Source organism: Bufo gargarizans, chromosome 4, assembly GCF_014858855.1.
Source record: "Bufo gargarizans isolate SCDJY-AF-19 chromosome 4, ASM1485885v1, whole genome shotgun sequence".
NCBI classification, from domain to species: domain Eukaryota; kingdom Metazoa; phylum Chordata; class Amphibia; order Anura; family Bufonidae; genus Bufo; species Bufo gargarizans.
The window spans coordinates 51,198,782-51,223,062 of NC_058083.1; the positions used below are offsets into that span (position 1 = coordinate 51,198,782).

At 44.9% G+C, this 24,281-nt stretch overlaps 1 protein-coding gene across 3 annotated transcripts in view; it reads right to left on the reverse strand.

Annotated features, from left to right (window-relative positions):
• The window catches only part of SCARA3 (scavenger receptor class A member 3), a 39,688-nt gene extending 15,966 nt beyond the window's left edge, over positions 1–23,722 (reverse strand). Inside the window, exons 1-5 of one of the 3 annotated variants that reach the window (XM_044289363.1) lie at positions 23,120–23,722; positions 17,125–17,181; positions 16,669–16,788; positions 13,792–13,890; positions 7,149–8,192 (exon numbers count right to left, since the gene is read on the reverse strand). In XM_044289363.1, coding sequence (XP_044145298.1) covers positions 7,149–8,192; positions 13,792–13,890; positions 16,669–16,788; positions 17,125–17,181; positions 23,120–23,126 — 1,327 coding nt within the window. In that variant the 5' untranslated portion in view covers positions 23,127–23,722. Of the gene's footprint in view, positions 1–7,148; positions 8,193–13,791; positions 13,891–16,668; positions 16,789–17,124; positions 17,200–22,903; positions 22,929–23,119 lie in introns of those variants that run through there. The other 2 variants (XM_044289361.1, XM_044289362.1) reach the window with 2 other exon arrangements.
• Positions 23,723–24,281: the final 559 nt, after the last annotated feature.

Consider the following 24,281-nt stretch of genomic DNA (forward strand, 5'->3'; position numbering starts at 1 on the left):
AATTGACTCTTACAGTGGTGGGTGACGTGAAGCCTGATTCTCTGCTATGATATGAAGACTGATTCTCTGCTGACATGAAGCCAGATTGTCTGTTACGGGACCTTTCTCCTCTGCCTGGGTTCTGGGCCTAAATTTTTGAAAATTGACTCTTACAGTGGTGGGTGACGTGAAGCCTGATTCTCTGCTATGACATGCAGACTAATTCTCTGCTGACATGAAGACAGATTCTCTGTTACGGGACCTCCCTCCTCTGCCTGGGTGCTGGGCCTAAATATATGCCAATGGACTGTTGCAGTGGTGGCTGACGTGAAGCCTCATTCTCTGCTATGACATGCAGACTAATTCTCTGCTGACATGAAGACAGATTCTCTGTTACGGGACCTCCCTCCTCTGCCTGGGTGCTGGGCCTAAATATATGCCAATGGACTGTTGCAGTGGTGGCTGACGTGAAGCCTCATTCTCTGCTATGACATGCAGACTGATTCTCTGCTGTCATGAAGCCAGATTGTCTGTTACGGGACCTCTCTGCTCTGCCTGTGTGCTAGGCCTAAATATATGCCAATGGACTGTTGCAGTGGTGGGTGACGTGAAGCCTGATTCTCTGCTATGATATGAAGACTGATTCTCTGCTGACATGAAGCCAGATTGTCTGTTACGGGACCTTTCTCCTCTGCCTGGGTTCTGGGCCTAAATTTATGAAAATTGACTCTTACAGTGGTGGGTGACGTGAAGCCTGATTCTCTGCTATGATATGAAGACTGATTCTCTGCTGACATGAAGCCAGATTGTCTGTTACGGGACCTTTCTCCTCTGCCTGGGTTCTGGGCCTAAATTTATGAAAATTGACTCTTACAGTGGTGGGTGACGTGAAGCCTGATTCTCTGCTATGATATGAAGACTGATTCTCTGCTGACATGAAGCCAGATTGTCTGTTACGGGACCTTTCTCCTCTGCCTGGGTTCTGGGCCTAAATTTTTGAAAATTGACTCTTACAGTGGTGGGTGACGTGAAGCCTGATTCTCTGCTATGATATGAAGACTGATTCTCTGCTGACATGAAGCCAGATTCTCTGTTACGGGACCTCCCTCCTCTGCCTGGGTGCTGGGCCTAAATATATGCCAATGGACTGTTGCAGTGGTGGCTGACGTGAAGCCTCATTCTCTGCTATGACATGCAGACTAATTCTCTGCTGACATGAAGACAGATTCTCTGTTACGGGACCTCCCTCCTCTGCCTGGGTGCTGGGCCTAAATATATGCCAATGGACTGTTGCAGTGGTGGCTGACGTGAAGCCTCATTCTCTGCTATGACATGCAGACTAATTCTCTGCTGACATGAAGACAGATTCTCTGTTACGGGACCTCCCTCCTCTGCCTGGGTGCTGGGCCTAAATATATGCCAATGGACTGTTGCAGTGGTGGCTGACGTGAAGCCTCATTCTCTGCTATGACATGCAGACTGATTCTCTGCTGTCATGAAGCCAGATTGTCTGTTACGGGACCTCTCTGCTCTGCCTGTGTGCTAGGCCTAAATATATGCCAATGGACTGTTGCAGTGGTGGGTGACGTGAAGCCTGATTCTCTGCTATGATATGAAGACTGATTCTCTGCTGACATGAAGCCAGATTGTCTGTTACGGGACCTTTCTCCTCTGCCTGGGTTCTGGGCCTAAATTTATGAAAATTGACTCTTACAGTGGTGGGTGACGTGAAGCCTGATTCTCTGCTATGATATGAAGACTGATTCTCTGCTGACATGAAGCCAGATTGTCTGTTACGGGACCTTTCTCCTCTGCCTGGGTTCTGGGCCTAAATTTTTGAAAATTGACTCTTACAGTGGTGGGTGACGTGAAGCCTGATTCTCTGCTATGACATGCAGACTAATTCTCTGCTGACATGAAGACAGATTCTCTGTTACGGGACCTCCCTCCTCTGCCTGGGTGCTGGGCCTAAATATATGCCAATGGACTGTTGCAGTGGTGGCTGACGTGAAGCCTCATTCTCTGCTATGACATGCAGACTAATTCTCTGCTGACATGAAGACAGATTCTCTGTTACGGGACCTCCCTCCTCTGCCTGGGTGCTGGGCCTAAATATATGCCAATGGACTGTTGCAGTGGTGGCTGACGTGAAGCCTCATTCTCTGCTATGACATGCAGACTGATTCTCTGCTGACATGAAGCCAGATTCTCTGTTACGGGACCTCTCTCCTCTGCCTGTGTGTGTGCTGGGCCTAAATATATGCCAATGGACTGTTGCAGTGGTGGCTGACGTGAAGCCTCATTCTCTGCTATGACATGCAGACTGATTCTCTGCTGACATGAAGCCAGATTCTCTGTTACGGGACCTCTCTCCTCTGCCTGTGTGTGTGCTGGGCCTAAATATATGCCAATGGACTGTTGCAGTGGTGGCTGACGTGAAGCCTCATTCTCTGCTATGACATGCAGACTAATTCTCTGCTGACATGAAGACAGATTCTCTGTTACGGGACCTCCCTCCTCTGCCTGGGTGCTGGGCCTAAATATATGCCAATGGACTGTTGCAGTGGTGGCTGACGTGAAGCCTCATTCTCTGCTATGACATGCAGACTAATTCTCTGCTGACATGAAGACAGATTCTCTGTTACGGGACCTCTCTCCTCTGCCTGGGTGCCGGGGCCTAAATATCTGAGAATGGACTGTTCCAGTGGTGGGTGACGGGAAGCCAGATTCTCTGCTATGGAACCTCTCTCCAATTGATTTTGGTTAATTTTTATTTATTTAATTTTTATTTTAATTCATTTCCCTATCCACATTTGTTTGCAGGGGATTTACCTACATGTTGCTGCCTTTTGCAGCCCTCTAGCTCTTTCCTGGGCTGTTTTACAGCCTTTTTAGTGCCGAAAAGTTCGGGTCCCCATTGACTTCAATGGGGTTCGGGTTCGGGACGAAGTTCGGATCGGGTTCGGATCCCGAACCCGAACATTTCCGGGATGTTCGGCCGAACTTCTCGAACCCGAACATCCAGGTGTTCGCTCAACTCTAATCCCAGACACTCGAGAAGAACATACAAGTTTCCCTTAAAAGGGTCCCTACTGTATCACATTTTCACAAACTTCTAACATGTCATAGTGTCAGATTTTGTGTCAGATTTTGACTGGTGGGGGCGTGGGTGCTTAGACCCCTACCCATCGCTAAAACTATGGGGAAGAAGTGCTCAGCTAAGAGCTGCCCCCTTCATTCTGCTTCGTTCGCTATGTACAAATTCATAAAAAAGGCAATTCTCTGCCTCTCTGAGGCAGAGATGATGGGCTCATGGGGTCAGCACGCAGCTATGCTCTTCTCCTGACTCATTTTAGTACCTGATGGGGGTCTCAGCACCCGAATCCAAACCTCTGACATTTTGACATTTTAAAGAGCATTGATCACCAGGATGAAAACAGATCCTTTCTGGCAGGGTGGATCCTGCTGATTACAATGATACCTTTTTTGTGAAAATCGGTTGTGGCATTCCTGAAAAAATGACATTTATTCTTTATTAGAAATGAGGGCTAGAGTGCACTGAGGGGTGGGGCCCAGACCCCTTATGTAGGTCCGCTTTCCAGTGCTAGCCACACCCCTCAGTGCTCTGAAGCCCTCATTTGCATAAACAATTAAAGTCCTTTTTTCTCAGGAATGCTGCAACCGATTTTCACAAGACAGGTATCATTTTAATCAGCAGGAAAAACCCTACCAGGCCATATGCCTGGTGTAATAGAGTTCAGCCTGATGACAGGTGATCTTTAAATACTGAAGATCATGAGAGAATGCTGTCGAACACTTGAACAGATCGTGGTAATGGGGATACTGCTTGATGATTTATGGGGTGCTCTGTCTCTGACGTTCTGGCACCGTCTCTGGTGGGGTTACTTGTTTACTGACAGTGTGAAAATGCAAATACGTGTTTGTCTTTCTAATATACTTTTGATCAATATTTTTAAGATCCCTGCTTGCTGTCAGTGAACTAAAACTTCAGTCTTATTGATCACACACAGCTGCTGAGTTTGTTACAATGTATCACTGAAGGATGAAGTATTCAGCCTGGAGTTAAGGACAGGAGATATGTGTTTGCTGCTGTGTTTAGCCCACTGAGGATTGTCTACGCGGCTACACTGTGACAAACCCACAGCTGTGTGAGCAGTACTTGATGAGGATATGTTTTCCATTCGCTGACAGAGATTGTGAATCTTGTGGCTTTGATGCACAAACCTTCTGGGCCATTAATATGTGATTTGGAGGAAGGGAGGGGGAGAGAGGGTCTCTCCTCTGGACTCATACAAATCACCAATCAGTAGAGTGGAGTGGCTATGACCCTAGTGGATCACCTCGGCCTGTTTATTGCAGTACCGTCACAGTGACACGTACGTGGTATAGTGTCTGGTGCTACTACTCACTGTTAAATTTTTAATTGTTTTTTGAAACTGCCATTAAAAACAAACACACTGTCAGGTTTTCATGGCCGTTTTTCAATCCTTTTTGCATCCATTTTTGTCCGTCTGTCTAATTTTAATGGCCATTTTCATAGACAATTTTTTTTTTTATTCTCAATCCCTGCCATTCCCTCCCAAAACATAATGCACCCCATAGTGCCTCCTGGACATCAGTTTCCCCCCAACAGTGCCCCCAGTACAATTAATGCCCCCAGTATGACTAATGCCCTCGTTAGTGGCTCCAACTTTAAAGAATGTCCCCATTAGTGCTCCCAGTATGACAAATACCCCTCTTTGCCCCGCCACCTCATCCACTTTTACACACGGGGACACTTGTTCTTCACTGGAGGCAGCAGGACCTGATGCTCCCATTGTGGTGACGTCATCACGCTCGGAGCGCAGGTCCTGTTGCATCCAGTGAGAAGCGAGTCTCCCTGCCACTGCAAGTGGTTGAGGTAAGTATTGTTTTGTTTTTGTTTTTCTTATTTTAACCTCTAAAAGGCCATGTTTTTCCTCTAGTTAAAAAAATTTCCTTTTTTCGACAGCCGCCATTCGCTGGCCATTAAAAGAAAAATAGCCCCCTTGACTTCAATTGGTTCTAAAAATGGCCGCGTGATGTTACAAAAACGGCTGTCATATGGTCAGAATACTCAACAAATGTCATCGTGTAGCCATGCCCTAATTGTCCAGTTGAACACTTTATTTATCCAAGGTGCCCAGACCTGAAGATATCTGCTCCGATCCTGGCACCTCATTTTCCAGCTTGTGCTTGCACAGGAAGGCGCCTCTAGTGTTGGAACGTCATCAGTGCTGAGTCTGAAGGTCATAACTAAGCCTGGCACTTTTACCATTAAGGCTGATGCCTAGACCAAGAAGGGAGCTGGCTTAGCTATTACAGTGGGCCAGCCGGCCAACCTCTTCACACACACCTCAGGCCATGCGCTGATACTGACTTGTCTCGAGCACAAGCCAAAAGTTCACCAGCTAGGATCCGGGAACGAGGCTGATAGCAGAAGATTGGGGCACCTTTTAGAAATACAGTATATCAATATCAAGGGGTGGTGTCTCAATTTTAACTCCCCTTTGTTGTCTAGCCCTGTAATCCTGCGCCTGTGACACAGCCCCACACTATTTGCGCATGCGCAGTATATCTGCTTCAGCTTTTCTGACAGCAAAGATGACTACTGCACATGCGCCAATACTGTAACAGGCTCAGGATTACAATGCCAGTGTCTGACCCTGTCAATATAGGGAAGGGGGAGTGGCTTCTTGATGCACCGGGCACCTCATTTTCATAATAATAAACATTTTAATTACTCACAAGTGCACAGAAGGCAAGGACCTTTCAGGACCAAGCATTTTTTGATTGACGCCTTCCACGAACCATAACTTTTTCCTTGGACAAAGCCATATGAAGGCTCCTTTTTAGTATCATACTAAGGTGCCTATAATTTTTTGGTTTTTATGTTGCGCAACATTAATGTTATGTTGCGCAACATTAATGTTTTTATGTTGCGCAACATTAATGTTGCGCAACATTACTGTGACACAAATGTTGCACGACACATGTCACAGTGTAGTTGTACTCTTTTGTCACACAACAGGAGTACAATGCTGTGTAGCACTAGCTCAGCCACAGAAACCCATCTTCTGCGCTTGCCATCCACTAGATGTACTGTATCATTACATCCTATTGTGGTAATAGCACCACAATTAACACTCAAAGGGAGTCTGTCAACAGTTTTGACCATGCCAAATTGCAGACAGCACTAGTTAGGGGTTCAGGCGAGGAGGGAAAAACATACTTTTCTTGGCTATTTTATCATCAGGACTAGTGTAAATATGAACTTTTATTCTGCTAGGTCAGGTTCTTGCAAATGTCCAAAAGGCTGTACCTCTATGTGAAGTGCCCCCTGGTCTCTACATTGAGCTGCTTCATAGCCCCTCCCCAGTGCGCTGAATGACAGCTGTAGCATCCAATCAGGAGACTACTACAGCTCCTCACTCAGAGCAGAGGGACAGGGTTGTGAAGCAGCTCAATCCAGAGAGCACTTCACAGAGAAGCACCACCTCCTTGCAGGGCACTTGCAGGAGCTACACAAAATAGCCCTTACCTAGTGTTATCAGCAGTTTAGCATGGTCAAAACTGCTGACAGACTTCATTTAAGTGTACATTAAGAAATTAACCAACAATTAAGAAGTTAACCAATGCAGTGCTTTGGACTGCTTTAAACCTTTGTGCCCCTTCTTGATCCTTAATTAATCTATGCCAGTTTTGGCTTGACCTTAAGGCCAAACTAATCTCAGATAGGCTGGTTGTGAAGAACCCCTTTAAGAAAAAGTTTGTGCCACAGGATAGGGAATAACTAACTGATCAGTGGTGGTCTGGCCATTGGGACCCCACCAATCCCGAGTCCGAGGTCCCATATCCCTGTCCCGATGGAGCATCAGACCGAACATGAACCCACCCGCTCCATTCATTCTGTATGGGACTGCATGTTCTGTACTTGGCAATCTCCAATAGTCCTATAGAGAATGAATTGAGCATCAAGGTACGTGTCTGGTCTGCCGCCCCATCAGGATGGGGATATGGGACCCCTATTCACAGGATCAGTGGCAGTCCCCGCCAATCAGTTAGTTATCTCTAATCCTGTGGATAAGGGATAACTTTAATACTTGACACAAGATGCTTGAGATGCTTACCTTGCACAATTGTGACTTTCTGTAGGATGTCCCCATGTTTGATGTCCACCAGTTTCATTTCTTCCATGATCATTGAAAGGTTCCTAACATCAAAATCTAGACGAGCATTCATAAGACTGAACCTCTCTCTCAGCAAATCGGTGGCCCCTTGCATGAGGCTGACAGACTTGTTAAGGTAGTACAGTTCCTCAGCATGAGAATGGAACCCATGTGTGCAAGAGAGACGTACATCGTCCAGATACTTCAACATGCTGTGCACGTGGTTGTCAGTAGCATTGATATTTGTGAATATAGTCCCGATTTCAGTCTCATGAGAAAACATCCTGCCCTCAAGGCTCTCGAACCGCTCAACAGTCCTATTTTGCATGTACTTGGAATGATACTGGAGATCTTGCATGTTTTCTTCGTGGTCATCAAGAAAAGAAGTGATGTTGTCCAATTGGAGCTGAAGCCCCATAACTTGTAGGACCAGATCATGCATGACCTCCGTGTTCATAGTGATACGTTGGGCTGTGGCTGTAATGCTGCTTTGAATGTTTCTTACCAGGTCAATGGTTTTGACAGAAGTGGATTTAAATCCACCCAAAATTTTGCTATAATTTTGCCAGTCAGTGACAATTTTTTGTAAGGTCAACGTTTCCTCATCGTTTTTTCTCTGGATAACCTGTATCCACTCCGAAGTTTGCCCAACAGTAAAATTTATCTGCTGGACGGCGGCTGTGATGTCATACCTCTCCTGGACCAAGTTTTTCACCGAAGTTTCCAGCTCAGCTGCGGTGGTTTGCCACCCTTTGACCTGCGACAGGAAAAGACCCAAAGTCTGATTGATCTGTCGAAGGGAGATGTTACTTCTCTCTATCTGATTGCCCATTTTGCTGTTGGTGGCTATGAGCAGCTGATGATTTTGAGATGTCTTGTCCAGTTGCATGTCCTGGGCCAAGAGTATCTTCTGTATCTCTTCCAACTCCCCCTGAAGTTTGCTGATTTCTTGGCCCAAGTAGGTGGCATCGTGGCAGTAGGAGCAGTTTCCAATTGATTTTATATCTAACGATTTAAAAACATAATTATCAAAATTTGCTGCTATTAAAGGAACTATTAATAGGATAATTACTTAAACATTGCTAATTGATATCTCCTTCTAACACTTTTTTCTCTCAGTCTTGTCAAAATCTGACTAATCTCTAATGATGTCAACCTATTAAACACATCATAAAATTGTAAAATTGTTCATGAACCATACAGAGATGCAGGATAAGATGGGGGTGGAACATGACACAAAAAAGTTCATCCTGCCCAAGAACTCCAAGAACCTTAGAGAGGACTATCTAGGTCATAAAGATCCCTGAGTTAACCCTGTAAGACAAGGTGGATGGATGTCTTTCTGCTCACAGAGGATGGTATAGGCATGGGCATAAACTCCTGGAGACCTCCCAGATGCCATTTCTTTAAATTATACTCACCTCTACCCGTTCTTGCACTCTTCTTCACTCCTGGATATCAGAGTTTTGTCTATGGTCAGAATTGAGGAGTGGTGTGTAAAAATGGAAAGGGGTGAATATAGGATAGGTCATCAATATTAGATCGCGGGGGGCCCCCTGATCAGCTGTATGAAGAGATCGGTTATGTTGACAGCGAGCAGAAAGATAGACAGGGGACGGCATACATGCACGGCGCACGCCTTCTATTCATACAGCTGATCGGTGGTGTTGCCGGGTGTCGGACTCCCACCGATCTAATATTGATGACCTATACTGAAGATAGGTCATCAATATTAAAAGCCTGGAAAACCCCTTTAAATAAAGCTTCTTTTGCCGTTTAGCCCTTGGAGTTCTTAACACAGGGGTTCACTTACTTTTCCTTCTTGTCTACTCAATGTGTTGTGTGTGTGCTATTAGTTTATTAGATTGCAACTTACCTAACAATTAGACCACATGTTAAAATTTAGGTAACTAACTGCATCTTCAAGTCTGGTCTGAAGTCTGTAGGGGTGGGTCTGTTTTAAGGGGGGATCTGTAAAAGGTACTGTCTCATCTGAGGGTGTTTTGTCTGGGGATCTGTGTAAAAGGGGCTATGTACACCTTTGGGGGCTTTTTTTATTATTGCATTGTACTCATTTTGAGCTAAAAATCTTATTTTAAATTAATCTTTATTAAAAATATGGAGCCCTTCTTTCTGTAAAGAGCTGAGATGCTCTAGTAGCACTCTTTGGATTTCTCTCTTTTCCGTCAGACCAGGAGCTGACAGACTCCTTATCTCTGACCTTATAAACCATGGATGTCAAACTCATGGCCCTCCAGATGTTGCAAAACTACAACTCCCATCATTCCCTGATAGCTGTAGTATGCCCAGGCATGATGGGAGTTGTAGTTTTGCAACAGCTGGAGGGCCACGAGTTTGACATCCCTGTTATAAACACTCATTATAGCTCAGTTCTTATCTTACTGATCAGAATGTGGCTTAAATAAGTGTTTATGACCTTTTAGAAAATTAGAGATAAGGGTTATTAGATGACTGACACAAAGTGCAAGTACCAGTCACACAGTTAGAAAAAGTTATGCCTTTGTGACAGAACGGCTCAATATTTTTTAAAAAGGCCAATTTAAAAAAAAGGATTTTTAGCCAAAAATCAGTAACATGCAATTATTTAAAAAAATGGTCTCCGAAGGTGTACATAGCCTTTAAGATGGAATTCATCTGGGGACTGTGTTAAGGGGGATGTGGTGTACAGTTAATTTAAAGGGGTGTCTGAGATTCGGGGTCTCAGTCGGGGGTCTGTATTCATCCCTTTTTCAGAATCTCATTGACACCCAAACTTGATAACTTTTGTATGTCTACCTTCCACCTCACATGACCAAAAATCGCCTTTGAAACCTACCAGAACCGAAAATATCTGCCTAAAGATGAGCTAAAGAACCCGGACCTTACGCTGATATATTGTTGCAAATTTCTAAGACCATAGAACTAGTTTTCCTCAGCTCTACACTGGATACAATTGTAACAACCCCCCAGCTGGGAGGAGTGTTAGGTCAGGATGATCTCTGGAAGCAAACAAGAATGCTCCCATTCACTGATGGCCAGCGGTGATCTTATAAACAGTGAAGAACTGCCACACAAAGTATGCTAGAAGCCCTTGGAGCTGTACACGGTTTTGGCCCGGTCTCACCCTCCTCTATGATCTATTGGCTGTAGCCGTATAATCGGATATCGTCCTGTAATTAGTTAACGAGCCTCACTAGACTCTCCGCAGCCAATAATAAGTCCTCCGCGGGGACAGGATGAGGGATGTGATGGCTGAACAGTCCGTCACAGGACTAGAACTCGCCCGGGTTGTAGGACAGCCTGGCTCATCGTAATGGCGGCCATATTAGTTGTCAGTCTTAATGCCGGGGTCCTCCCAGGGATTTAAGCCCCCGGAAATACTTATGTCTGATGGACGTTAAGTAGAAACAGATTTTTGGAAAACTTTCAAATTCCCATTAAATTTGCAAAACAACACCCAGCCGATCCTGCCTGGAAATGAACGCAGTGATTACACAGCCGGTGCTTTACCGCCGAGTACTCCGGGGGATATCATGTGACCGGCAGAATACGCCAGATGTGAACATGTTCTCATTACATGGAGATATTACCCAATGTTGTGAGGAGACGCTAACCTACCCCCTAGCCTTACTAACGCTAACCATCTCACCCTAGTTCTGCTGAAGCTCTCTCCCTATTACAGCTCATAGGGCATGTCTTTTCTGCTGCAGGTCAGGGAGCATATCCTTCTCAGGGGGTGGTTCCTTTCTCAGCAGGTGTGTCATTCTGCTTCCTATCACAGCTGAGGGGTGTGTCCTTTCTCAGCAGGTGTGTCATTTCTGATGAAGTTCTCACCCTATCACTGCTGAGGGGTGTGTCCTGTCTGATGAAGTTCTCTCCCTATCATAGCTCAGGGGCATGTCCTTTCTGGTGCAGCTCTCTCCTTATCACAGCTCAGGGGCATGCCTTATTTACTGCAGCTCTCTCCCTATCACAGCTCAGGGGCATGTCCTTTCTGCTGCAGCCCTTTCAGTATCATAGCTCAGGGGCATGTCCTTTCTGGTGCAGCTCTCTCCTTATCACAGCTCAGGGGCATGCCTTATTTACTGCAGCTCTCTCCTTATCACAGCTCAGGGGCATGTCCTTTCTGCTGCAGCCCTTTCTGTATCATAGCTCAGAGGCATGTCCTTTCTGGTGCAGCTCTCTCCGTATCACAGCTCAGGGGCATGCCTTATTTACTGCAGCTCTCTCCCTATCACAGCTCAGGGGCATGTCCTTTCTGCTGCAGCCCTTTCTGTATCACAGCTTAGGGACGTGTCCTTTCTGCTGAAGCTCTCTCCCTATCACGGCACAGGGAGTATATACTTTCTTCTGCAGATCTCTTCCTAACATCAGGGGACTTTTCTTTTTCAGGAGGTGTGTCCTTTTTGCTGCAGCTCTGTTCTTTTAACTGTCACACACCAGGGGGGGGGGGGGGGAACCATTATACTGAAGTAAAGAGAATATCTCTCAGCTGAGGCATTTTTGTAGTAGAAAGAAAATTACAAAAGTATGCGGAAATACAATAAAATAACATTTAATGGTGGCACACCCCCTCCGGTGGGGGTGTGCACCCCTGTACAAGTGGATAGGCCATCACTATCTTATCAGCAGGATTCTGACGCCCAGCTCCCTGGGATGTTTGATCCACACAATGGGCAGATGCAGCGGCGGTCAGTATAACCTGTATGTGGTGTCTGGGCATTTTGGGGGTGCATTATAGGGGTTGGATAACCCCCTTAACTCTACGAGCCCATCTAAATCTAACCCTACTAACATTAGCTCTACTAATCCTTCAACTACTTACCCTAACCTGACTAACTGTAAGTCTTCTAATACTACATCCACTTACCTGACTAACTGTAAGTCTACTAATACTAAATCCACTTACCTGACTAACTGTAACTCTTCTAATACTAAATCCACTTACCTGACTAACTGTAAGTCTACTAATACTAAATCCACTTACCTGACTAACTGTAAGTCTACTAATACTAAATCCACTTACCTGACTAACTGTAACTCTTCTAATACTACATCCACTTACCTGACTAACTGTAACTCTTCTAATACTACATCCACTTACCTGACTAACTGTAACTCTTCTAATACTACATCCACTTACCTGACTAACTGTAACTCTTCTAATACTACATCCACTTACCTGACTAACTGTAACTCTTCTAATACTACATCCACTTACCTGACTAACTGTAACTCTTCTAATACTACATCCACTTACCTGACTAACTGTAACTCTTCTAACACTAAATCCACTTACCTGACTAACTGTAAGTCTACTAATACTACATCCACTTACCTGACTAACTGTAACTCTTCTAATACTACATCCACTTACCTGACTAACTGTAACTCTTCTAATACTACATCCACTTACCTGACTAACTGTAACTCTTCTAATACTACATCCACTTACCTGACTAACTGTAACTCTTCTAACACTAAATCCACTTACCTGACTAACTGTTAGTCTACTAATACTACATCCACTTACCTGACTAACTGTAACTCTTCTAATACTACATCCACTTACCTGACTAACTGTAAGTCTACTAATACTAAATCCACTTACCTGACTAACTGTAAGTCTACTAATACTAAATCCACTTACCTGACTAACTGTAAGTCTACTAATACTAAATCCACTTACCTGACTAACTGTAAATCTTCTAATACTACATCCACTTACCTGACTAACTGTAAGTCTACTAATACTAAATCCACTTACCTGACTAACTGTAAGTCTACTAATACTAAATCCACTTACCTGACTAACTGTAAATCTTCTAATACTACATCCACTTACCTGACTAACTGTAAGTCTACTAATACTAAATCCACTTACCTAACTAACTGTAACTCTCCTAATACTAAATCCACCTACCTAACTAACTGTAAGTCTACTAATACTAAATCCACTTACCTGACTAACTGTAAGTCTTCTAATACTAAATCCACTTACCTGACTAACTGTAAGTCTTCTAATACTAAATCCACTTACCTGACTAACTGTAAGTCTTCTAATACTAAATCCACTTACCTGACTAACTGTAAGTCTTCTAATACTAAATCCACTTACCTGACTAACTGTAAGTCTACTAATGCTCAGTGCCCAGAAACCCTGACTCTACAAACACCTGAGGCCTCCTATACAGGGCAGAGCCTGGATGGCGGCACACCCAGTACTTATGGCTATCGGAGTGTAGGCATCTATAAGGACTGTGTGTGGCACCATTATAATTCTGCAGTGCTTCCAGTGGAGGGCACCTCTAAGATGGTGCCTCTGGCAGGGGAATGTCCTCTGTAGGCCGAGGCCTACAGTGGTGCCGCATGGGCCCTCGTACTTCTACAGATGCCAATGTGGCTGTGTGGACACATCCTTGACCCGTGGTGGTCACCCAGACAAGAAGGCAATGGTTGCTAGGCAACCTGACTAGAGAAAACAGTAAGAAAAAGGCAGAAGTCTGGCGGGCAGAGTTCAAAGCTTCTGACTGGCTCTTTAAACAAACTAATGGAAGAAACTGAGCCGGAGAGTTCAGCCGGGAAGGAAAATCCCAATATTTACCGAGCTCCTGAAGATCCACTTGGACGGAGACAATCTTCTTCTCATAGCCGGACTTTGCAGAGCTGAAGTCATCGTACAGGGAATTGACTTTCCTGAAAACTGTAAATAACACAGTGAAATGAGGCGTCATCCCTCAACATCTACTCATCTCCTGACATTCGACTTCAGTGCGGTCATTCTTGTTTACCCCGAGGTCCTCGGCCATGTCCCTTAAAGAGACAGTACGCATTTATGGTCCTTTTGTTTTCTTCTCCTTCCTCCCTAGAAGCTAAACTTGTGTTCAAACTGGTCTTTCTGGCTTAGGAACAGAATGTCAGAATGCAGTACAGACTGACACTTCTATAGGCAAAGCTGGTGGTCTGTGGGAAAACACCTCTGGGCACTGGCGGCCACCAGTGGCTGAATAGAACATTAAAAAACGTCAAATGAGAAACTCATGGTTTGTTTTTGTTTTTTTTCCAAGTCACTTTTCTTTATTTTTATCTCCTTGTTGAGTTATAATACTGCAGTCCGCAAAAAAGCTGTTCACCCTGAACATAATGCTAGAGCTACAGTGAAGACTGACAGCGCGCAGTGAGTGAAGGATGTAAAGTGCATAATAATGCAGGCTCCCAATTGGATACAGAAAGGTAAAGCTAGCAGAGCTGAGTTTGTCATTTGGCGCGAGACTTGGTGATATTATTGTGTTAGCAGTACCTCTGGCATAGGACTGCATTATCTAAGCCAGACGCTTGTTACTCTACACAAGCTGTGCCATCCCAACAGGTTTAGCTCTGCTACATGTGAGCAGCACAATACGTGAGCTGTCTGTTACATAGCATGCAGACATCATGGACGTTGCTCCTCAGCCTGTGATGTGCAGTTTGTCAGTTGTCAGCCTCCGTCCACCAGGGTCGAGGCCTCTGCTGGCGCCAAGTGTTTGTTGTTGTCGGCGGTTTTGTCACGCCCCCCCCACCGCTGTTCATGTGTATTCTCTCCAGTAAACGAGATACAGATGACAACCTCAGAGAGGACAAGCTACCAGTGGAGGTCTGACCGCCAAATAAAGGGGCAGCACCCCCTGACATCTCCTGACATCTCCATAATGATCCCAACTGCCCACCTACTTCTTTTTTTCTTGCGCTTGCGCTGTCCTCCGGCGCCTGCACAGTGCTCCCAGCTGTAGTGTATTTGGTTTCTCAGTCTCATTGCACAAGTGCAGACTCTCCGGTGCGCTTGCTCCCAGAAGTCTGTGCCTACACAAAATCAATATATTGTGATTCCTCATATTGCTTCCTTTGCTGGCTGGATTCATTTTTCCATCACATTATACACCGCTCGTTTCCATGGTTACGACCACCCAGCAAGCCATCAGCAGTGGCCGTGCTTGCACATAATAGGAAAAAGAGCCGGCCTCTCTGGTGGCCGGGACCATGGGAGCGCGCATATTGCAGTGCCTTTTCCTATAATGTGCAAGCACGACCACCACTCATGGATTGCCGGGTGGTCGTAACCATGGAAACAAGCAGTGTATAATGTGATAGAAAAATGAATCCAGCCAGCAAAGGAGGCAATATGGAAAATCACAACACATTAGTAAGTGCCTTGCAATAACTTCCTCTACATGATAAATGCCATTTGCAGAAGTGAGACAACCCCTTTAAGGTACTGCGGGCATTATGGAGATGTCAGGTTCCCTTTAACCAGGCTGCTGCATCTCATTCCTATTCAAGTGAATGGGACTGAACTGCAGTACCAGGAACAGCCACAACAGTACGTATGGCGCTGTTTGTTAATCGTCAAAGATTAGTTAATCTCTACTGCGAACATTTCTCAACATGCACATGGTCATGCGTCACAGAGAGAAAGCGGGTGCTACTATGGGAGGGGGCAGGACTGCATTGTTGAAGGTGAGTAATTGGGGCAAGTTTAGAGGAAAAAAAATGGAGGAAAAACCCAGGACCACATTCCTGATTTCTATTTTCTACAGGGCCCTGCCTGTTTCTGTGAACTCCACTGTATGTGCTTCTTAATGTACGAAAGAGGTGGTCACCCAGACAACAGCTCGTGTGGTTGCTAAGCAACCTGACTGTATAGAGAAGGGGCTACAACGCTGTAATTAAAATGCAGATTCTCCAAAGGTCTCTATTATTGATTATACTAATCTGCACAATCATACATTTAGGTTTTAAGATGCTGGCTTAAAGGAGTTGTTCTCTTCGGTGCCATCGCCGGTGGAGGCGGGCACATGCTATTTGTTGTTTATCACCTATTGGTGTCAGTGGTTGTTTGAGTAACTCTTGTTGGGTCCACCATAGCCTGTGCTTATCAGGTGGCTCTCCATTCTAGTCAACTGAAGGGGAACAGTAGACCGCCGACCTCTCCTCTCCTTCATGGCCCTTAACTGGTTGTCTGGAAAGGGGTCGTCCAAAATGGATAAGCCCTTTAAAGGGGTTGTCTGGGTTCAGAGCTAAACCCGGACATACCCATAATTTCACCCAGGCAGCCCCCCTGACTTGAGCATCGGAGCAGTTCATGCTCCAATGTGCTCCCTTGCTCTGCGCTGGAATGGGCCGGCTTTAGCGCTGCCCTAGCCGTTTTACAGGCTAGGGCAGCGCTAAAGCCCTTCCATCAGTGCCGGTGATGTCACCGGGCTCATTGCTGGGCGGAAGCTTCCGCCATGCAGTGTAAAGGAGAACCCAGTTCGCCACCGTAACGCCACAAAATGCCTTTGCCCTTCGCGATTCAGTGCAGGGCAAAGGAGAGCATCGGAGCATGAACTGGGTGAAATTCTGGGTATGTCCGTGTTCAGCTCTGAACCCAGACAACCTCTTTAAGTGACAGATATATTGAGCTAACAACTTTTTATAAAGCAAAGATAGATGTTCTGCTACTCACCCAACGACGCTAACACGATGACAGCAATGATGAGAATCACCACAAAGACGTAGAGAACCTTCACCGAGTTCTGGAGGGACAGGTTCTTCTGGCACTTGGCACAGTTGGTCCTGGTCCTACCTATAATTTATAGATTACAGACAGAATTGTCACTTCTTCAAAAATTCTAGCTCATGCAATAGTCTTGTACTGAGAAGCTTTTTTGTTTCTCAACCTAGCTTGAAGCTTAACTTAAAGAAGTTCAGACATTTCGATTGCTACAGATTCACTGTGTATCGCTATCTTTTTCTATGGTTTTGTGAGGCATCTTGTCCCTAGCAACTGTTCTTCCTCTTATGACTCAGGTGCTGAAGGTTGATCTGGTATTGAGAGGACAGTAGACTCAAAGTCAAACGGAAACTTTGTGTGGAGATTGGACGTGAACAGTTGGTTACTTGCCTTCTGAGGGTCACTTACCATTCTGCCTGTGTCTAGACGAGGGCATGTCATCGTCTTCTTGTAGGAGCTGCTCGTCTGAAAAACAAAATAAGTCTGTCTCCATTTATAGTAAGTAGATGTGAAGCCTTGTAGCTTACAACAAAAAAAAGTTGGTTACTGATAGACGTCAAACTGGTGGGAATCCCATCGATCAGTTCTCATCTGTGGAGAAACCCAACAGCAGGTGCTGAGTTCACCTACAGCACCACCACAGGATAAAATGAGGCATTACATAGTTGTCAACAGACTTTTTATGTAATGCATGTACACGCCAGGTCCTCCAGACTGAGAGACACTCTTTGTGGCCACTCTCAGCTTTGGGTAATAGATGAAGGTCCTTAATATGAAAATCCTCACTATGTTAACTTAGAATTCCCTTAAAAAAGCAATACGGAAATGGGTTAATTAAACCAGACAACCCCTTCAATAGTCAATTGTCTCCATGACATTTACTTAATTCTACCATATAACATAATACCAAGAGGGATCAGCTCTAACTCCTAAAGGGCTTCCAAATATGCCAACCAGGGGTGGAAAAATGACTCCCACCTTCTTCTATGATACATTGTAGCAGAGCAAAAGGGTCTATTTTAAAATTTTGAGCCTTAAACCTGTTCAGTCAGGGTTTATAGCATTGATATCTCCTTATGGGGCTGGGAGACTTTTGGCAACCCAACACCAGGAGCCCAAGTGCAACCACAACCACTGCACTTACTTTGGAGAGTGCAGTTGCACCCACCATTGACTTGGACGTTGTATGCATGCCCGCGGTCTACCCAGGTAACCTATAACATCATCTGCTAGCATTATGTAATATGACATCATGATTTACACGATATTTGAAGTAGTGTGATGACATCATCAAGTGCGGCAGACGTTCACATTGCTCCTTATTATAAGACATAAGTTCTCCTATGTTCCTGATGGGCTTATAGTGCCTCCAGGCCAAGGGGTCCATGTTGGTTCACAGATTTGTTGACCCCTTTGGGTACACCACTAAATGTCCTAATAAAAGCAGAGGCTGACATTTACAGAAGCTGAGCTTATGGGAACAGACATGGCAACCAGTAGAGATGGTCACCTGCCATGATTAGGAAACCACTGGTGGCAGCTGGGCGTTTTATCCCGATCCATTAAATAATTTTACAAGTTTTTCATTTCTAGAACTCTAATGGTTAATTTGTATCCAATATTATTTTTCACTTGTCGACATCATTTTTCTGGCAGGCTGGGGATAATAAGATGGAGACTCGAGGCCAGGAATAGTGGGATGACATCACTGGTTTAGCAGGGTGGGATTATTTTCCAGCAAGTGTGACAACTGGGAATTGAGGATTATATGTAACGGAGCTCCCTGTATTATTCAGTAATCTCATGTTCTTACTCTATACGAGGAGAAAAGCAGATGCCGCTCCCCTCTGGGGGTATCTATACATATTTCAGAGGTTCCTATGGCACAGTTCCTGGTCATTGGCAATCGTCCATCCTCAAATGGTTTTGTAACTTTTGTATATATTACATAATACTGTGACACCGGCCAACATTCTGTCAAGTACGCGCTAACATGGACACGTTCTTCTTTCACCACTCATTTTATTGGTTCTTATTCCTGTTCTATGGAATTTCTGTGCAAATTACACAACATGGTGAGAGCAGCCAAACATCTGACAAACTCATGGGGCTACAAGAACATGTTTGTGATAGGCTTATTCCACCAGGAGACCAATCAGCATACGCATGGTCACTCTGCCCATTACACAAGGGGCCACTCTGTTTGTTTCTCCACTAGTTTTAAAAACATTTTTTTTACAATGTGTAAGTCAAATATTAGGCTTGATCTTGTTTTCCCCTTTGCCACTCTATCTGTAATCTTTTGACTCTACTTGATGACTACAAGACCACCTGTTCCTTTACATTCCACACCTACTAGACATTTAGTACACACTGAAGTCTACCTATGGTTTCTGACCCTACCTGACGACTACAAGACCACCTGTTCCTTTACATTCCACACCTACTAGACATTTACTACACACTGAAGTCTACCTATGGTTTCTGACCCTACTTGACGACTACAAGACCACCTGTTCCTTTACCTTCCACACCTACTAGACATTTACTACACACTGAAGTTTACCTATGGTTTCTGTAGAGGATGATGAGATCCGCACACCCTATTGGGTAATGGGTGCCCACGGAGGACGAAGGATCGTCACGTAGTACAATGAAGAAATTCGTGGCACACCACAGTAGTTTTGATGCAATTTAATTATAGGTTGATGTTTTACATCATTTCATATATTCATATATTCACATATATAATTGATACATCCGGGTAGAGGCAAATCAAACTTGCATAGCATGTCCCAACGTTTCGGCCATATGTCTGTTCACATCCGGTCGAATCCTTTACAGCTAACCACTTCAGATCCCTTGACAAAGGCCAGACATATGGCCGAAACGTTGGGACATGCTATGCAAGTTTGATTTGCCTCTACCCGGATGTATCAATTATATATGTGAATATATGAATATATGAAATGATGTAAAACATCAACCTATAATTAAATTGCATCAAAACTACTGTGGTGTGCCACGAATTTCTTCATTGTACCTATGGTTTCTGACCCTACTTGATGACTACAAGACCACCTGTTCCTTTACTTTCCACACCTACTAGACATTTACTACACACTGAAGTTTACCTATGGTTTCTGACCCTACTTGATGACTACAAGACCTCCTACATGTTCCGTCACCTTCCCTGACAGTTACTAAACACTGAAGTCTAGTTATTTCTGAGTGCAATTCAGATCCATTAGACCTATAGATACTGATTTGAGACAATAACTGTGGGTCTATATGGACAAGTCTCCCACCACACTTTTTTATAGCTTTCTGTTCTGTAGTTACAGCCCAACCAAGAAGGCACGGAACGTTCTGTGTCTATTACATAATACTGTGGTAGCATCCAAAGTCTTGACAAATCCCTGTGGTTCATCTCGGAATTGCTCATTATAACCACCTGCAGTTAACCACTAGTCCTCTCTTTGGCCTCAGTTCCTTCACTTGAGCTCCCAGATTTGTGGTACATAGCTTTGACTTGAGTGGTGGGGAATTCTATATTATCAAGGTCGAGCAGAAGACTACTTAAGGAGATAACATAGACTGTGTGTGGGCAAAGAAGATGTTACAAAAATCTCTCAAGTTTTTTTAAGCTTAAACTCTCTAGACCACCCACAATATCAAACCCCTCAGCTACCTACACCACCAGGGATGATCAACCCTTCAGCTCTTTACTCCACCATGGATATTAAATTCTTTAACTCCGTAGACCACCAGGGTTAATAAAACCTTCAGATGCCTAGATCACCAAGGATATTAAGCCCTTAAGTTCCCTAGACCACCAGGGATATTAACACCTTCAGATTGCTAGACTGCCAGGGATGTTAAACCCTTTATTTTTCTAGACCACTAAGGATAATAATCCCTTTAGCACCCTAGAACATCAGGGATAGTCAGCTCATAAACTCTGTAGACCACCAGGGGTATTAAAGCCTTTATCTGCACAGACCACCAGGGATATTTAACCCTTCAATTCCCTAGACCATCAAGGATATTAACACTTTTAGCTTCCGAAAATACCAGGGATATTAAACCCTTTAGCTCTCTAGAACACCAGGGATGGTAAGCTCATGAACTCCCTAGACTACCAGGGATATTAACACCTTCAACTCTCGAGAATACCAGGTATATTAAACCTTTTAGCACTCTAGACCACCACTCTAGACCACCAGGGATATTAAACCCTAAGCTATGAGGGATGCTAGGCACTATATCATTTTAGACCCTAAAGGATATTTACATTTTCATCCACTAGACCACTAGGGCTATTATCTCTTGCTCATTACAGTGCCCGTAGAGTTGTTACTCAAATTTACACAGACTCTGACAATCTAAATTCTTGTGTACAGTTACATTCTTGAACCATTCTCCCCCTTTTTACTGTTCTACCTGCATGTGTCAGTTTTCACTGTAGCTCTGGCATTCTATGCAGAATGAACAGAGCTATGTGTCCTCCAGATAAGAGACAGTGCCGGGGATGGTACAATTGTGGTAAAGAGAAAACTACATTTATAATGGTAAGAGGGATATTTTTTTAGCTGGTGACCACCATCCTTGAATGTTAAGCAATGTTGCAGCCTTGTCTATCTGGCCATGTGGACGGCAGGACTTTGAAGACTCTGGGGAGATGCCAGTTCCTGTTTTGGGCAGTGACGGAGGCTGATGAGGTGAAACGTTGCCTTCTTCTGGCCTCCAGCTATTTGCTATGTCTTGTTTTCCTTCAGTACGGAAAACCGAAAACTTTGTGGTCACAAAAATAGACGAGGTTGGAGCTTTCATCGGCCTGAAACTGAACCAGCAGGAGATGAATGAGGCGGATTGTGACCAGTCTCTTTAAAGAGCCGGTGTCCCCCCAGCATTTTCCCTTAGTAGCAGCCATGGAGCCCAGAAGGGCTCACCCCACTTTCCTAACACCTATTCATCTGCATTCTAACCCACGGTTAAATTCCTTCCTACTGTGCGTCAGTCTTCACTGCTCTTCTGGCATTTTATTCACAAACCAACTAATTAATATCCACAGATTTAATATTATACTAAAGTGAATCATGCCTGACAAACCAAAGTGTACGGAGAAATAAAAAGGGGTCCTATAGCTGTTCTTATTTAAAGGGGTGCTCCACCACCGGAGACTCTTACAAATACACCTGTGGTGGTTATGTCATTGTTTCAGGTTGGTTGTATACCATTATAACTTATGAAAATTCACAGATGATACCTCAGCACTATGGGTGGTGCCACCTGACAAACTCATCCCTACTACATATGTACATTATATAGAAAGACAGAGATGTAGCAGTGCTCAGTTTGTTTATTGCCGTAACTCTTGGCTGTACATTTTTACTGGCCTGCGGGTAACTTTATAGTATTAGCCTGAGTTATTGTGTGCATAAGAAACAAACAACGCACTCAGCTCTGCTACATCTGTTTTCCAATGACCTTCTAAACTTCATGTTCAGCAAATATGGCACAGAGGGAAGTAAAATGGTCCGTGAGTGGTGATTGTGGCGCTGCCCCCCTCCATCTGCCGTTGTTGTCCTCTGTCAGTAGGACCATTCCTTGCATACAGAAGCCGAATGCTTCTCACAGCTGAGGGTTTGTTACAATTCTGTGAGCCAAACACATCGGCAGCACAACTTCCATCTCCTGCCCTGATGGTTTGTTACAATGTATCGGTGCAGGTAAAAGGTATCATTAACCCTGGAGTCCAGAGCTGTTCATCTCACAAGAGAGATACCATGAGATACAACTGTAACAAACCCTCAGTGGTGAGAAGTAGTAGGACTTTGAATGGAAAGGAAAATGTTCCAGTTGCCTGACAGCAACCAGAGATCTTGAAAAAGGTAGACACAAAGATGCGATATTTAAAATGCCCCAGAACTTTTCATCGTACACGTTCTGCAAGGGAACAGGAAACAATAGATTACGTTCACCCATCCCACAGGCAGTCCGTGGGACACAATAGAGAGTGTTCACATGGAAACGGCTGATAACCGGGATCAGGGGTGCACCTAGCCTTTCTGCTGCCTGAGGCGAAAACTGAAACGCCGCCACCCCCCCAATGCCACAATGATAGCGCTCATTGCCCATGGCTCTTCTGCTGCCCCCCTCTTGCCCCTACCTGGTGGTGCCTCACCTGGCCTCATTGGTGGTGCACCCCTGGCCGGGATCTATATACCACATGGCCAGTGGAAAGAAGCCATGCCTCTAGTATAGTGTCCCTTTAACGTTGTCAGATGCCAGCGGCTCGTTAGGACCTGCTTCCTCCTTGGCTTTCCTCTCCATCTCTGGTCTTGCACACATCTGCTATTGTTCAGCAGTAGTCCCCATAGTGGAGCTGCCAGTGACCTACCTCTCATTGTTCCCTCGAGGACGACCCGGCTAAAGCCCGTTAACTGCTCTAATTACTCCCAGCAGCGGTGGATGGTCTTCGTTAAGAATTAAAAAAAGTGTCTTAATTTCTTCTTCTCATCTTTTCCTAGAAGACAATCAGAGCCCCATCTACGTCTCGAGGAACTTGTGGCTGGAATGGAGCGGTTTTCTCCTCCATAACATATCCTTAGACGTTATCAGTCCTGATCAGAAGCGGCAAGAAGTTCATCCCGAAAGGCAACGTCCTTTGGTGTGAAGCCTAGACAAACTTCCTTGGTTGTGAGGAGCTCAGAAGCAAAAGTCAGTGTTTGCATCCTCCTATACTTCTCTGGCTCTGCTGCTCCAGGTTCAGCCTGCAAAAAAAAAAAAAAGGAGGCGATGGAGAAATCTGACACAGTGAAGTGTATGCAGAACAGAGGAATCCCTGCTCCCACCCAATCTAATGGCAAACAAATGTGAGGACCCGCAGCAGAGGGAGGGGGTGGGGAGAAACAATGGAGGTACATGGTAGCAAAGTGACAAGTAGTAATAGGGATGGTCCCTAGAGTTGCTAGGGTCTTAAAACATCCCGGGCACAAGCCCACTGTGTTGAAATTGCACATTAAAGGCATGCTTAAAGGGGTGTTCTGGTTTAGGCAAATGAAGTGCAGACTGCAGTCATTATATAATACAGCCTTCGGTAACGTTCCAATATCTGTTATGTTTCATTTCCTCACCACTGCAGAAAACTTTAATATTGATGGGAGTGGACCCTGGGCAACCCCACAGATCACCCCACCACCCCCCTTGTACTTGTTCTGCTGATCCGCTACTTGCGGTGCGGACTACTTGGGCATGAGTTCAGTCACTTTGGTGCGCAATCCCGTCCTGCGGCGCGTGATCCCGCGAGACCCGTGACCTACCGCGGCGGGTCTCGCAGGATCACGCGCCGCAGGATGGGATTGCGCGCCAAAGTTACTGTCCGCAAGTAGCGGATCAGCGGAACAAGTACAAGGGGGTGGGGGGGGGGGATGATCTGTGGTGGATTGCCCAGGTCCAATCAATATTAAAGGGCCCTGGAATAGCCAAAAAAAAAAATGCTACCAGCATAACATTCGGGGGACCGGACAAAACATCCGGGGATCAAGCTCCGAATGTTTTGA